Raw genomic sequence first — 15788 nt, forward strand, 5'->3', positions numbered from 1 at the left:
GGTGGGGTTGTGAGGTTGTTGAGATAGTCTGAGGGTCCCTTCATCAGTGGTTTTTTTATTGAGTGCTTACCCTTTGTTGCTGCAAGAAAAGAACCAGTTGTGCTTATGTAGGACCAAGGGGCTTGTTAGAGGAGGCGGCTGCTCCCCCTAAAATTTCCCTAAGGTAGAGAAATCTGTTGGGGAAGGCTGAGGGAACAGGAGGATGGGACAGAAAGGTGGGTCAGCGTTAATGTGGTGAAATTATTCAGGGCCATTTCTGGCTGTGAGGATAGTATTCTAGGAAGTTTCTTGCAGGGACTGGTGGTGGGGGAGTGGGGGTTGTTGGCTGGTGCTTGGTTGAGTTTTCTGTTAATGGTAGGGACTCCAACCGTAATGCTGCAAGAAGGGATGCTCAGCATTGGTGGGGAAAGGTGGGATTGGCACCAGGACATGGAGAGCGAGAGCAAAGGGTACTTATCTCTTGCCCCGTCAGTTTCCTGCTCTGGAAGGTGCGATGTAAAGCCACCTCATGTCAGTGTGTAAATCTGAATTATTTGCCCTGAAACCTGAACGTACCATCCCCCTGACAATTTCCAGGGGCTGATTCTCCAGATCCTTTGTCATTTCTCCACTTCCTTTTTCCGCCACAGTATTTTCTGCAAATCCTCAGGTATAGGATTGGGTGTCTCCCTCCTACCTCTCATGTTTCAGCCCTTTCACTTGTCCAGGGAGCTGGGTGTGGGAGGTAAAGGTTAAGGTAATTTTGCTGTTTCAGCCTCGTGTAAATGAAGGGTTAGGAGCAGCTAGAAATAGTCTAAAATAAGGCTTTCGGTCACTGCGGTTTCAGTGATCAGTGCCACACCCAACCTCTGTTACCTTGAAGAACAGAAATTTGGCTTAGCAAAGAATTTAGGGTGTTTCTAATAAGATCCAAGGCATTTTCCTTGGAATCAAATGTTTTGTTCCAAAGAACATGGTCGTCACCTCTAACGTCCTAATTTCCAAGTCCTCTGAAGGGCTCACATAGCCTGTTCTCCTGTTCAAGCGAGTAAGGAGCAAGGGACTCCCTGCAGCATGCCGCTTTGAAAATTTACCCTTCTCATCCCAAAGGATCAAATGGAGCTTTCTCTTTCTGTGCTTTATTTAAAAAACTTGAATAGATCACACCGCTCCCCAACAGCGAGTCCCGTATCACCTTTGTTTGGCGCTGACATACAGCAGAATTATTTCAGTGATTTTTGGTTTTGTTTTGGGGTTGTCTAAGAGCTGGTGTTCAGGAACATGATGGTTTTTTTTTTTTTTAGGTTTGTGTGGATTTCTATTTTTAGATGGTCTCTGAGCATCCAGGAATTGCTTTGTTCTAATATCTCTTGGAAAACATTCCCAGCTCTGACGGAACTGTAAACCTATTCTTGCTGAGGGGATGGCTCTATGTTCAGTGGGAGCGGGCAGATTTTTCCTCTTTATTTCCATGGCCAATTGATGAGGATTAATGAGAACAAAGAGCTATTGCTACCAGTCCATACAGCAGGTGGACTTAAAACTTTGCCTGAAGTCTTAAGAACACAAAACAACCCCTAGAAACATTGCTTCTTTTTAATGTTCACATTAATTTTACAGACAACAGGATCCTTTCTTAAGCTTTATTTAAGAAATTGAGTACTATATATAGTTCAATATATATAAGACACATCCAGTATTGTGTTCCTGATAGCAAGTGCATAGATTTTAAGATATCATTTTTCACTCAATATAACGTTTCATGGTCACACGAAGATATATTCCCAGTGATTTTGCTAGAGCATGAGAGGAAATAACAGAACACAGCAAAAATAGTGAACTACAACAGAGATGAAGAACAAAAACAGTCAGCGAATCAGCAGTACAGTCGATTCCTGATAAGTGAATAAGCTGATTGTTTTGGTCACAATTTTTTTATTCACTTATCAGGAACGATTCACAGTACATTTTTGTTAACTGTTTTCCTAAACCTGTGAGCTGAGAGCCACTGGTCCCTCAGACTAAAACTGCCTTGCCTTCAACCCCTGTGCCTGGCATTAGCAAGGTGAGGCCGGTGACAGTTCAGAATTTCCCAAGGTGGTTGAGGCACAGCTAACAAAGAGACCCTTTGCTACCTCTGCAAAGGCGTCTGACATAATGGAAATTAACAGCATGCATTTAAAACAGGGACCAACACCACCCCCTTCAGTGCTTTAGGGAAGCAAGTCTTCCCCTTCCTCCCTCCCCTCCCACCCTCCCCCATGTTCTTCCCTCTCCTCTCCCCCATCCCTCCCCCTCCCCATTCACGGAGAAGTATTTTCAAATGAAGTGACTTCCTGTTGCTACTCTAACCCAAGGTCTCCTGTTTGGTGTGTTGTCAAGCACCGGATAGCTGTGCTTTCAATTTGGAAAAATATGTATCCTCAGCTATCTTTTTTCCCCAGAGGCAGTAGATTTTCAGAGATGGAGCAAGAGAGACTGCTGCGGGCCAGGCTTAGATTTAAAGGGGAGCAGGGTGGTGATGGGGAGTAGGAAGCCTGAACTCCAAAGACGTTCAGGCTAGGCAGGGCTCACCTGCAGCAACTGCTATAGCTCGGTGGCCATGCAGTTTAAAGGAATCCTTTGTCTCTCCACACCTGGCCCCTCAGAAAAGGTGAAAATGGCACCTGGTCCTGGAGCCATCAGCTGTTGAAACCCCAGGATAAAATCATGAGCGGCAGAGAATGGGGATTTCATTATTCACTGGGAGGAGGGTAGCATTAGACTGGGCCTAGTCTGAGCCAAAACTTGTGCATCTGAGAAGGGGGGGGCGGGTGGTGGAGGGAATAGGGGACAGGGACAAGTGTTGGTAGACCTCTTAAGAGCACTTTAAAAACAATCAAATTCCTGAGCATAAGAGATAGGGGGCTAGGGTCTGTGGCTTAGGGTCCAGAGAGGACTCAGGGAGTGTGGATATGTGGAAGGCAGGAGAGACAAAGGGGGAAGCCTTTCAGAGGTTTAGATCTGAGATCACTTCAGGAGGTGAAGATGTGCTTGACTGTTGCTAACACCTCAGGAGTAGCGGAAAGGTTGGTGCGTGCACATGACAACTTGATCAGCTTTGAAAGAGACTACTTCTTTTGAGGACTGGGGTTAGCTTTTCCCTCCATTAGCTTTAATAATTAACCCCGCTCCCTGATTGACGTAGCTTTTAAATAAATCATTCAGTAACTTCCACATGGAGATCTACGGATGGACAGATACACACACATGTGAATCCAATGAATTTATATGTCTCTTGTGCATTAGGGGAGTTTATCCTGAGCTGTCTCAGCTCGACTGAAAATGCAATTAGTTTCTGAAGAGTTTGACATTCAGCCAAGTGGTTACTGTGCAGGGTGAGTGGAATGTCCAGGTGACTTGTTTTGTTTTGTTTCTTTAAGCCTACCCAGAAAAACCCCTAACTGATTCCAGGTCGATATCAGCACCAGAGTATGATTTTTTCATCACTGGGTGTGGGGTCTGAGAGAGAGAGAAAGAAAATTTGTGGTCAGAGGCCTTCCAGTACAACTCTGCAGGCAGGTATCTAAGGTGCACCCTCGAACACCTGTGAGAAAAAATGGGATTCAATTTAGGAAGCAAAAGTTGAAATGGATCTGGTGTATGAAAACCATGGGTCGCTAAAGTGCACAGTTCCTCCTTTCTCCCCAGTCAGCTATTCACTTAGGTGGAATCGACTGTATCTCAGTACACAACAAATAGAAAATAAACAGGGACGTGAAACAGTGAGGCGTGTAGATGTATTACTAACACATAATGACCACCAACAATACAACACGCAGAGAGAGAGACAAGTATTAGGAAAATGGTTTAATATTGGAGACAGAAGCAAAAAACTGCATCACACAATAACATACGTTACAAAAATAAGTTTGACTGTTTCAACTACACGATTATGTTCACAATGAGGACAGAAGAATCAGAAAAAACTTTGATCTAAACAGCAAAAAAAGCAAACCCCTAAAGTTTTAACTAATACATTTATCCACTTAAAGTGACTGAGTACTCCTAATCTAATTACCTTATTGTGTAACTGCACAATACAGAATAAAAAGTGAAACTTACCGCTTTTTAAGACAAAATTCTAACGCTAGATATAAGCAAAGGGAAAAAGAAATCAAGCCAAAGTTTTTAATTCTCAAAAGAAAACCAACTTTCTTTCTACCAACCAGAAATCAAACTCGAAATCAGTCGTGGTTGGGGGCTCACTAGAGTGACCCTCAAAAATTTCCATTGTTTTTAATCTCCAGTATAAAAAGTTCCACTGGTACAAAATGCATAAGTACAATCAGGTGTAGAAATAGGAAAGCCTGCACTTTGTTTGTTTTTTGGCTCAAATTCCATCAAACAACAAAATCCAAATGCATCAATAAAACAAACAATACTCAAATGGTCTTACAGTTTTCCACTAGGTTGCATTTACTTTGGCTTTTCTCAGACAATACTTAAAAACTATTTTATAATTCCAAACAAAATGATTGTATTATTTAGTCTACAAACAACAATTCTCACAGCACAAAAAAAACACAAATACATTTTTTTGTATGACATTATCCAAAAAGGTAATGAAACTACAGATTTTTTTTTCCTTGTTCGTTAGCACTTAAGATAATAAAAACAGAAACAGTAAAATGATTCCAGAGTAGCACAAGCCAAAGAACTAGAACCCCTACGGTGAAAGAAAGATGAACTTGTTATGCCTTTGAGGACTGCCATTTCATTGCAAATCTCTAATTTAGTTTTAAGATGACCGTTTGATATATTTTCTTTCAGCAGTTGCCCTGTGGCTTTTTTTTTTTCCCCATTTTCTTCTGGCCTAGGGCCCTTTACCCTCTTACAGCTTTGCCTTTTCATAGTGTCAGAGGGAACTGGAGCTAACCTGTCTCTAAAGAGGGACTATAACTTGCTTAATAATGACAACAAATATTTAAAAAAAGGGGCCAAACTTTCCCATGCAATGTATTGTCTTGCTTGCCTGCTAAATCAGAAATGCTCAAATAAAAGGCTCACCCTAAACCTCCTACTGAACTGTGTTCAGTCCACTCCGGTAGATGGGAGGGTGGGAAGAGGGGAAAGAGGTAAACTATGATGTGGAAGCAATCTGGAAAAAAAACAACAACTAAAAAAACTTTGGAAATTTACATGGTTGACAAATGAGAAGATTCTGAGTGAAACAGTCTAAGAGATTCAAATGATGTTCTCTTGTGCTCATATATATATGTATATATGCCTACACAGTATATAATATATATATGAGAGAGACATAGGGGTGATAACTTTTTGTTCATAAGCAGATTTCTGCAGGAAGTACAAAATAGCCCTCGAAGGATGAAGGAAGGCCTCAGCAGTAGTAAACACGTGTGAGGAGAATAAAAATCATTTAGTTATAAGTGCATGTGCTATAAGAAGGAAATTTTTTTTTGCATCATTACAGACTAGTCCTTTTCAACCCAGGGCTTTCACATCCACACACATTAACCAAAGGAAGCGGGTGGGGAGAGAGTGGAGGGAAGGTAGGATAGGAAAGAGAGAAGGAAACCAAACTGCACCACAAGATTTCAATGACCTGTTTGCAGAGGGCTTTGATTATTTTTTTTTTTTTTAATGGCATTCATTTTTTTTTTCCAGGCCTTACATGATCTTTTTTCTACATTGTGCAGAGAAATATGGCACTTTCAAAGAAACAGTAGCAGGTAATGCTGATAGGTATTTGATTGGCAAACAGTTTTGGTTGACAGTAATGAAGAAGCAAGTTTCACTTGTGCAGTCTCTGAAATGCATTCAAATCCAACGAACGAACAGAAAAAGGCAGTGAAAGGGCTACTCGCTTCTAATCCGGGCACCTTGCTTGCACAGTTGTTACTGGCGGGTCAGAGACTTCCCACCCCCAGCCCATCAGCCTATTGTAAACTTTATCCAGAGAAAAAAAATAGTAGTTCAAACTGCACTGCACATTCAAAAGTTCCCAGCCAGGAAGCACTACTGTACCTGACTCCAAAAGCATACTGGGTTTTAAAGATTTCATCAGGTGCTGCACTGAGCTCTGTGTTTCGTAAATACTGAGAAGCTTCTTTCAGCAGCACCTTAATAGCATTTTGAGCCAAGATGAAACACTGGGCTCTTCAGAAAGGGGGTGCTGGGGGTGAGGAATTTAGAGAGTGGAAAAATGTTTTTGTCCTTCAAATCTGCCCTGTGCACTTGGGGCTTCCAACCATGAATTAAAGAGACCATAAACAAGGCAGGATCTATGGCAAAAAAGAACCCCAGGATAAATGATAAATGTATAAAAGATATCAACATTCAAGACAGCTCTGGGTAGAAAGGGTTAAAAGTTCAAAACTTTCTCACCTTAGAGGTTTCCATATATTATGAAGAAAATACATTGTGAGGTTTGCCTTCACAGCATCGATGTGCAGAGTGGTTAAAAAAGTGAAACATGGGCACTTATACAATGTCTTACAAAAAACATCAAAGAGAAATAACAAACAATAACAATTTCAGGCAACAAGACCACAGGATAGCAAGTTAACAAACTTTTTAACCTCTTTTTAAATATTAGGGATTTATACAAAACACATAATAAAATACCCATGTTATCAAATTACTTCTCACAAGAAACACACTGAAGCTCTAGGAAGGAAGTACCTTTGGAATTTGGCACTAAATATTTTCACTGTTTTTTTTTTCCTTTAAAAGAAAAAAACAGATCACATTTTGCTGAACACAAACACATCTAAATTGTCCACAATAAAAAAAAATACATCAATGCTTCACAAGCCAACACAAAACTTATTCTGGAATAGGTTTTTTTTTTTTTCACATGAAAATTTTTTTAAGCAAACAACTTTTTTTTGAAACTCTTTTTTTTTTTGTTTTGTTCAAGTAAACCAATTTTTAAACTTGTCTTATCAACATAGAACACTTAGGACCATAAGACTCATGATGAAACCACAACTTAATTCACAGAAGCACCAACGTAACACGGTTTACAGTAACCTTTCTCCTGTACATTGAAACAGTATAAAATATAGGTAATTTCATGTGCATTAAACCATGGATTGTCTAACTGTGAGTCAGTTCAGCAAAAGGTGACACAAATAGGTAGCATTTGCCCCAAAACAGGGTAAATATTTTTTATACTAATCTACAAAAAGTGGTTCTATATATATATTTTAATGAGAAAGTGAGCCACCTAAAATGGCCTTATCAAAAAACTTTACACTGCCTGAAAAATGTAAAAACTATTACAGACCTCTAGAGACTTAAAATCAGACAGTTTTTTTTCTCAAACTGTTTTTGGAAGTAGTCTGTTAGAAACCAACATTCTGTGTCCCTGGACACATATTGCTATTGTTACCAGTGACCGGGAAGAATGCCAATCCCTGTATAATACTTTCAAGTCTGTTTTATGAAAAGAAAAAAAAAAAGAAATAAAGAAACATTTTTGCCACAGGTTTTTTTTCTATAATTAATTTGTCTAATATTAAATTTCAGTCTTGCATGAATGCAGCAATATTTTTCACATTGACTTCCCAGAATTCATAGCTAGATGAGGTCATGCAAATTTCAAAGGTCAAACTAGGTCAAAGGTCAGTAGGAGAACCAAATATGATGTGAGGTCAGAAAGACATCAGAAACAATGACTGGACGATGAAACTTTTTTTTTGAGACGCCACAGGGACATGCTAGGCAAACGATGAACTAACGGGCATGAAGATGTCTAGGGAAAAAACAGGAAGAGTAAAAAGTTACACAGAATCTATGCAGCAGAAACAAAATCACTTTCATGGGTGCAGAGGAAAACTAATGCAAATCTCACATCTTTAGGAGCCTAGGAGCCGTTCACATAATTTGCATTTCTAACAATCTTTGTCCACAGCACAATGAAACCCCAAGGGAATCCATCCGGAGAGAGCACAGAGGGGATGGATTCGGGTGGTTTTGGGGTGAGGGGAGGGAGGTGGGGAAAGGAACCAGTTTCAACAAATGTCACATAAGGGGAAAGGCAAGACAACCGAACTTTAAACTAGGTAATGGAAACTACGAACAAAATAACCAGACAAATACAAACAACAAGAGGATAAAGCATGAACTTTAGGTCTAGGGTTCAACGGTGAAAAAAGGCCCATTCCTGCTCCGATTACTCTAGAGACTACTTCAAAAGGATCTAGCTAGTACAGAGACTGCTCTTTAGGTATCCAATAAGTTAACAATAGGCAATAAATAACTTCCATTATTTCTGAGGCAGTAAAAATTTTGTATAAAAATAGAAATGCTTTTTTTACAAATAAAATTTACAGGCCTGTGGCTTTCTTTTTATTTATTTATGTATTTATTATTATTATTAAATTTATCTTTCAAGAAACATCAAGTATTTTCACTCATTTTTATTTTATTTTTTTAAACCCTGTAGCTTTAAGAAACAGATCTCTAAATCTTTTTTACATTAATCCTTTCTAAAAACTAAAACTAAAATAAAAACAATAGCAAAATAAAGACAACCAGTGTAATATCTGACCCATAAATGTCATGTCTCTTTGAACCCTAAAATAAAATCCTTCTTAAGTAAACCAATGTAGTGGAAAGACTTTTTGTTGGTTTAGAAATAAGTGCTTCTCTTGGCTTTACTTTCACTCTCGGCCACCACAGTAACTTCTAAACTGCTGGTGTCCTGCTCAGCAGCCATTTATTCCCCTTGAAGTGCTTACATGGCACCAGTGATTTCAGAGTTAAATTGCACATTAGAGTATGTCTTTTAGATTCTCAAGGTGACACCTTTTTTTTCTGTCTCTGTGTGTTTGTGTGTGTGTGTCTTTTTCTTTAAAAAAAGGAAATGAGATAAAGCGGCAAATAAAAGAGAATACAGTAGCACGACTGCAGGAATTTACTCGGTAGGAAAAAGGTAACCCAAGTTTCAATAATGGAGTGTTGGGGAGGTGGGCAGGACAGGGGAAGGGAGGCTTAATGTAAAAATAACTGTCTCTCTTGGTGAAAGTTGGCAATGTGGTCCTCTCTCGCCTCCCTGCTGAGACTCAACAGGTCGGCTCATGGGACTTACCCTAAAAAAGCTAAAATAAGAGCAGTGAGCTTCTGGGGTTAAGATCAGTAAGGTTTGCTGTCATTTTTGGAGCGCTTCAGCTGGACCTTCAAGCGTTTCATGCCAATCTGAAAGCCATTCATAGCTTGGATAGCAGCTTGTGCAGAGACGGGATTGTCGTAGCTAACAAAACCTGGAAGACACAGAACAGGGCCGGGTGGGAGAGAGAACCCGGGGTCGGGGGAAAGGAAGGGAGTGAGAGAGAGAGAGAGAGAGAGAGAAAGAGAGAACAATTAGAACAGCACAGCTCATCGGCAAATGGGAGGGTGGGCATTTTGCAACCGGACCTGAGGCGGGGTGCTGTACCTGCCCTCTTTCCCTACTCCTAATGACCACGATGCTCTGTACTCTCCCTAGCCCTCCGCTTCCCATCACTCTTCCCTGGATCGGGGTTCCATTTCTCAGCACCTGAAAAGCTAAGCCACAAGCAAGTGGCCTTTTGGTGGAGAAATGTTAAGACTCCTGGTCTGCTGGGAGCCTGGGCAAATGATCTACTCGAGGCTCTGGCAAGTTAGCGAGGGCCCTGGAGCATGAGGTGAGATTGTAGGCTCCTACCATTACTTAGCCCAGGCAGGCAAACAGACGTCTTCAAGAAATTTGGCTGTAAGAAAGGAAGGGGCAGCTTCCAGCCCAACTCACCGTCCGTGCGCCGACACCGGTAATAGTGGACGGGACGGAGGGCTTGGGGAGTGGATATTTTTGCACCCTATTAGAAAGACAGACTTGTAGGACAGTTTTCCTTGAAACTGCACCAACCTACTCCTCGCCAAACCCACCTGTTTCTTGCTGTCTACTTAATCAGGAACTCCAAAGCCTCAGCTTGGAAGTGTGCTAGGATGACTTTGCTTCAGCAATTTCCTGATCGTTTGCCCATCAGACATTTGAAAACTGTAGTTTAAAAAAACCACAAATACATACTTGCTCTCACATTCACCCACCACTCTCCATCTCTGATGAACTGACACAGAAACTCCCCATAACCAGATGGATTTCAGACCTTCCAGGGGCGACAGGTCTGAAATTAGAAAGGTGTTATTCTAATGGAGTTGGAGAACCCGAAAGGAGTCTCTTTAGACTGGTTGCCCATTACGGGTTTTGGCCAAACTGTTCCTTTGCAGATTAAGCCCCACTCTGACTCCAGTCTCCACATCTTACAGTTCCGTCCTCATCCTTTTCCTCACTCAGATCATGTAGTCTCAAGCGGGCAGATCATGGCTTCCTCTTTCCATGCCGTCAACTTGCAGGAAGGTCCCGACAAATGCTAGCAGTGGGGGAATCGGGTTTTAAAGTCCTATTACACAAGGCCATTGAATACCTCATCTCTCCCCAATTTAAGTACTGTGAGCTCTGGGTGGGAAGGAAACTGTGCCCAATCTGCTTATATTGTATCTACCCCAGTGGTTAGCAGAGTAGTCGGCACATAGTCTGCCCTTCAGAAGTACCACAATTAGTATAAGTACTATTATGGGGCTAGATCCCACTAGGAGACTTCAGGGAGAAAGGCAGGGTGAAACTCAGACGCCATGCAGCCCATCTTTAAGCCACTATACTCTTCTTTCCAATCACTTCCTTCCTATTGGTAGTCGCTGACCACTGCACGTACTCTCTTAGCCCTGCCCCTCATACAAGCACCAGTTCTGCAGTGTGAAGAAGACCACATCCACCCTGTACCTTGTTGCCCATTTCCATGACATCTGAGATCCTCGGTGATTTGAGGTTGGCATGCGCCAGTTGGCAGCTGGGAAATGACTGTAGTCACTAACATATGCTGTCCCATCTCTGCACTCTCCCCACCTGGGTTTCTGCCAGGTTTAAAACCGGGTTAAATTGACAAAAATTTCTAGATGAGGTTTAGCCCTATAATAGTTGATAATTAGGTCTCTGCAACAGGCAACTTAATAGTATAGCAAATGACATTTCCCAACATAGGGTACAATTAACTTCCTTTCCGTGCATGCCTGACTGTGGGAGGACAGGAATTTCGCTCCATTTTTTTTGTTGTTTTGTTTAACCAGCCGTGTCCACATATACTCTGACCCATTCAAAACGCAGAGTAGATTTTATTCTGACTCTTAAAATCCTAGCCGCCATCTTTTTCCTTCCCACATCTTGCCACTGGAGCGCACCAATGTTTTACTCTAGCTAGTCTCTACTGCATACCAAAGCACTTGCTCAGATTGGTCTGTTTGTCAATGAAGACTTTAGCAGAGATAACATTTCCAAAAGGCATGAACATCTGCAAAATGTCTTGGTCTCCAAACTCCTGGGGAAGGTGGTAAATAAAGAGGTTTGCTCCTTCTGGACCTGAGGAGAAAGAAACAGCAGAGTGAAATGTACAAATCCAATCAGGGGTTTTCTGCCTCTTTTCAGTAATGCTTTTAAGACTGACAGGCTAAGCCTTGTTGTTCTAGAGTACTAAAACAAAGCAAAGTAGATGGACAAAATGTCAGTGCTGAAATGTGGTTTTCTCTTAGAAAAGCAATCCTTCTCCAGATTGTCCTGATGCCTAGTCTCTTCAGAGGTTTTATTATTGGTGTCTTAAGGCCATCGTCTTGTTTTCTTAAAACGTGATTATGATCAGTAAAGTGACTGGGGAAGAACAGCCCCACATGACTCCACCTGCTCCCTCGGGCCAGACCGGTTTATTTTACAGAATATCTTGGCTCCACTTGCCTCTGTGGGGCTGACTGAAGTGTGTGTGTGTGTGTGGGGGGAACAGATTGGGGGGGAAAATCAGAAAAATCACACTTCCCAGACCACCTTGGTCTCTGACGAGGAGAGGTGGTGGTGTAGACTGTAGACGCTCCCTCCCACCCCCCAGTACTGGATGAAATAGGAGTAGTCAGGGCAGCATCAGGGCCTGTCTGAGTTCCTGCTTTCTACCAACACCCCGGTTTTCTGATGGTCAAGTCTCTAACAATTGCTCCGAAGATCAGTCAGATAATACCAATAATAATGGCAGCTGGGGATTCAAAATACAGAAAGAAGAAGTCTTGAGCCTCAGCCCTGAGATGGGAGGGGGTTTAGACTGGCAGCTTCTTGTCAGGGATCACGTCTACCAACTCGTCTGTACTTTCCAAGCACTAAGTACAGTGCTCTGCCCACAGTTAGCGCTCAGTAAATGCCCCTGCCTGAGAAATTCCGTCCTGGCCCAGGATGTGGGCAGATGTGATCGGGAAGCCAAGAGGCCACTGCCCCCATGAGAGAGTCACTTTCCTTGAGGAGACAACTGCACTGAAGGAAACAAAAGGAAGGACCAGGAGCCCCTCGGCACCAACGTTTCCTCAACTACACGAGCTGGTTACTGTCTCAGCCCACCCTCAGCCCACCTCTACCACAGCGGTCTACAAGTTGGGGGTAAAAAGGAAGGAAGGGAAAAAATGGCTAGAAAGTAATCCTCCAGTTGAACCCTGAAGGAAGCCTTTCATGTCAGGGGTAGCAATGGGGATAGTGCAACTGTGGCTTCCAGCTGGTTCTGGAGTGGTCTAAGTCACTATTATTGCCCCAGGTATAATGGTGAATGGAGGCTGGCTGGTTCTTGATGTGATGTGCTTGCGGTCTGGGGAGGGCGGAGAGAGCGCAGGCCACACGCCGGTGGAGTACCTTCTGCAGCAGATTGATTCATGGAGCCGCAACTGGTGTTCACATTAGAGGAACCAGGACTGTCTGCCCCTCTCAGAGCCTGAGGGGAGGGGGCTGCAATGTTTGCCCTAGACAGGGGGGTGTATGGGTTGGAGAGAAAAAATAAAATGTGGGGAAAAAGAACTTTGTAAAAATGAAATGGAGAAAATCACCTGGCAGGATACAAGGAAAAGTCAAACCAAGTTTCTTCCCACAAAAAAAGACAAAAAAATTAAAAATCCTTCCAACGAATGGGACGTTCCTAAATTCAGAGGAGAAACCGAGGGTTCAGAGCCCTGAAACAAAAAGCCTGAAATGTCTCAGCCCTGTTTAAGTGTTCCCAGCTACGATGATATTTCCCTCTGGGGCTGACTCCCTCCTCAACGATCCACCAGACATCAGTGGGGAACAATGAAAAACCAAGAAGCAGAGGACATTAAGACCAGAGCGCCTTCTCTTCTCCGGTCCCCACTAGAAACCCAGCACGATAGGGGCAGTCTGTATTTTAAAGGAACACTGGGCCCTGAAATAGGCTCCCAGATTAAGATTTAAAAAGGTTTAAAATGTTTTCCATGCTTTTTTATTAACAAAACAAATATTAATGTAGTGGCTCTAAGACCATGCAAGTGACAGAAAAAGAAAGCAGTGGAAATTTCTGTTGTTGTTGCTAGCTGGAAGAACCCATTGCAAAATCTAGCTCAGAGGGTACAGCATGGCGAGGGGCCAAGTCAAACCAGTCAGGTTGACTCTAAGGAGCCAATTGTGCATAGAGAAAGGGCTAAGGGGCCTGGCTTGGAAGGCAAAGGACTTGATGCCGCCTGGAAACCAAATAGAATCACTGTGCCAACTAAACCATAATATAAGAGAAAAGCATAATGGGACTGACCTGCCTCCTGTAGCACTTGATGTACATATCTTACAAACCCTATTACTTCAACGCAAACTCTCACACCTCTTTCCCCCTCTCTCTTTACTCCTTTCTATTATTTCAGTGTCTGTCTTCCCAGCTAGATTGTAAGCTCCTCAAGGGCAGGGGCCATGTCTACTAACTGTTGTTCTCCCCCAGATGCTTACTATAGTACTCTGCCCCCAGTTAGTGCTCAATAAATGCCCCTGATTGAGAGATTTATTTAATTGACTGTTCCAGGGAGGAGGTCTCAAGACATTATAAGAGTCTAGGGCTTCTTTGTAATAAGAATAAAAACTGTAGTATTTGTTAGGCACTTAACAGTACCAGGCACTGTACTAAGAGCTGGGGTGGATACATGAAAATTGGACTGGACACAGTCCCTGTCCCATGTGGGGCTCACAATCTCGAGTCCCATTTCCCAGATGAGGGCACAGAGGCCCAGAGAAGTGAACTGACTTGCCCAAGGCCACACAGCAGACAAAGGCTCTGGATTGTATTGTCAGCATGAGGTGAATCGGGTGGGCACAAAAGGAAATTCTTGGGCTCTGGGATGACAAGGAGGAAGCTGCTCCCTGAACACTGGGATTCAATTCTCCTGAGCTCTTAGAACCTGTAGGTCCTATTTCCCAAAGTCTGTGGGATCGCCTCCCTCTCCTCTTCTCGCTTCAAAACCCGGACATCCCCTGCTCAACTAATCAACTAGCAGGTGGGGGAGGAAAACTCAGCTCCACTCATCACTGTGGCTTGGGTCTAAATGAGTGTTCTTTCAGTTGATGCTACTTGAAGAGGAAGTACAGAGTGCCCAGCTGTTTAGTTCTTTGTCTCTTGCCTAAGGTTCGGGTCTTGCTGGTTAGTGTTAAGGTGCTCCAGGAAACCAACCACCACCTGAGCTAGGGCTCCCCAGTTCATAATGGGGGGCGGGGGGCTGAATTGCTGCAGCTGCCTTTATGTCTAAACCTCCTTACAAACCAGGGAAGCTCAAGGGAGGTTGGGGAGAACAGGGGGAGGTAATCAAAATTCCTGGGCCCGATAGACTTAGGGATATGGATTTCAGACTGAACTGACATGGGCTCCTTGGTTTAGAAAAATGGTGGCTCCAAAAGGGAGAGGTTACTAAGTTACTGCTGCTGCACATAGACCATATTTGTTGAGCATATGACACATATACCAACCTGCACATTAGCCTGTTTAGAGGGGCTCATGCTTATAATGGTGGTGCTGGCTTCTGACCCTGATCGATAATAATAATAATAATAATAGTATTTGTTAAGTGCTTACTATGTACCAAGCACTGTTCTAAGCGCTGAGGCAGATACAAGTTAATCAGGTTGTTCCACATGGGGCTCACTGTCTTCAACCCCATTTTACAGTTGAGGGAACTGAGGCACAGAAAAGTGAAGTGACTTGCCCAAGGCCAGACAGCAGACAAGTGTCGGAGCCAGGATTAGAACCCAGGACCTTCTGACTCCCAGGCCCATGCTCTATCCACTATGCCATGCTGCTTCATGCTAAATTATCCAAGGGAGCAAAATGTTCCCTGGGAATAAGGATTTGAGGAGCAAATGAACTCTTGCTGGGAATTGATCCAACACTGTTTCCAGTGAGATTTTATTCACAAGGGATTAAGGATTCAGTGTCACTCAGTACCTTAGCTAGTGACAGTCACAGGTCAGTGTGGGAATATGGGCAAGGTTGTGGCAAAGCAGGCAGGGCATGAGTTAGTTTATTTCTTTGTCCTTTCCTGCTGTCTGGAGAAATGGTTTACCCTTCCCACCTGAGGCTGGAATTCTTCCCCAGCAGACTTAGATGGGAAAAACCCAACTCCATTGGCACTGCCATGCCCTCTGGGGGAACTTAAAGTACCGATGAACCTCTTAGCCACATGATGTGAGGACTCACTCATGAGTCCATCACGTTGTTTTGGGGGCTCCTTTCATTGTGAGGAATAAAACCAGCTTTGTGCCAAGAGGAACCATTGCTGGGAAGGTTTCCATCCAAGTGGTAAAAAGAGATTGGCTATAATTTCCCCAGTGGGAAGGGGCCATTTTCTAGCTGAGTGAATAAGTGTCTGACAGGATGTCTAGGTGCCTACATGGCACCTGTCTCCCTGATGTTTCGGCCCTTGGGTAGAGACAGCGATTT

The 15788-nt window shown here is 43.0% G+C and overlaps 1 protein-coding gene across 15 annotated transcripts in view; it reads right to left on the reverse strand.

Moving 5' to 3' along the window:
• Window positions 1-3813: 3813 nt before the first annotated feature.
• Window positions 3814-15788, reverse strand: part of CELF2 (CUGBP Elav-like family member 2) — a 452584-nt gene continuing 440609 nt past the window's right edge. For 14 of the 15 annotated variants that reach the window (XM_038740993.1, XM_038741000.1, XM_038740994.1 and 11 more), the window contains 2 exons: window positions 11276-11419; window positions 3814-9248 (listed from right to left, as the gene is read on the reverse strand). In XM_038740993.1, coding sequence (XP_038596921.1) covers window positions 9121-9248; window positions 11276-11419 — 272 coding nt within the window. In that variant the 3' untranslated portion in view covers window positions 3814-9120. The remainder of the gene's footprint in view (window positions 9249-11275; window positions 11420-15788) is intronic. The other variant, XM_038740989.1, reaches the window with a different exon arrangement.

The sequence above is a fragment of the Tachyglossus aculeatus genome (genome assembly GCF_015852505.1).
Source record: "Tachyglossus aculeatus isolate mTacAcu1 chromosome 12 unlocalized genomic scaffold, mTacAcu1.pri SUPER_6_unloc_1, whole genome shotgun sequence".
NCBI classification, from domain to species: Eukaryota; Metazoa; Chordata; class Mammalia; order Monotremata; family Tachyglossidae; genus Tachyglossus; species Tachyglossus aculeatus.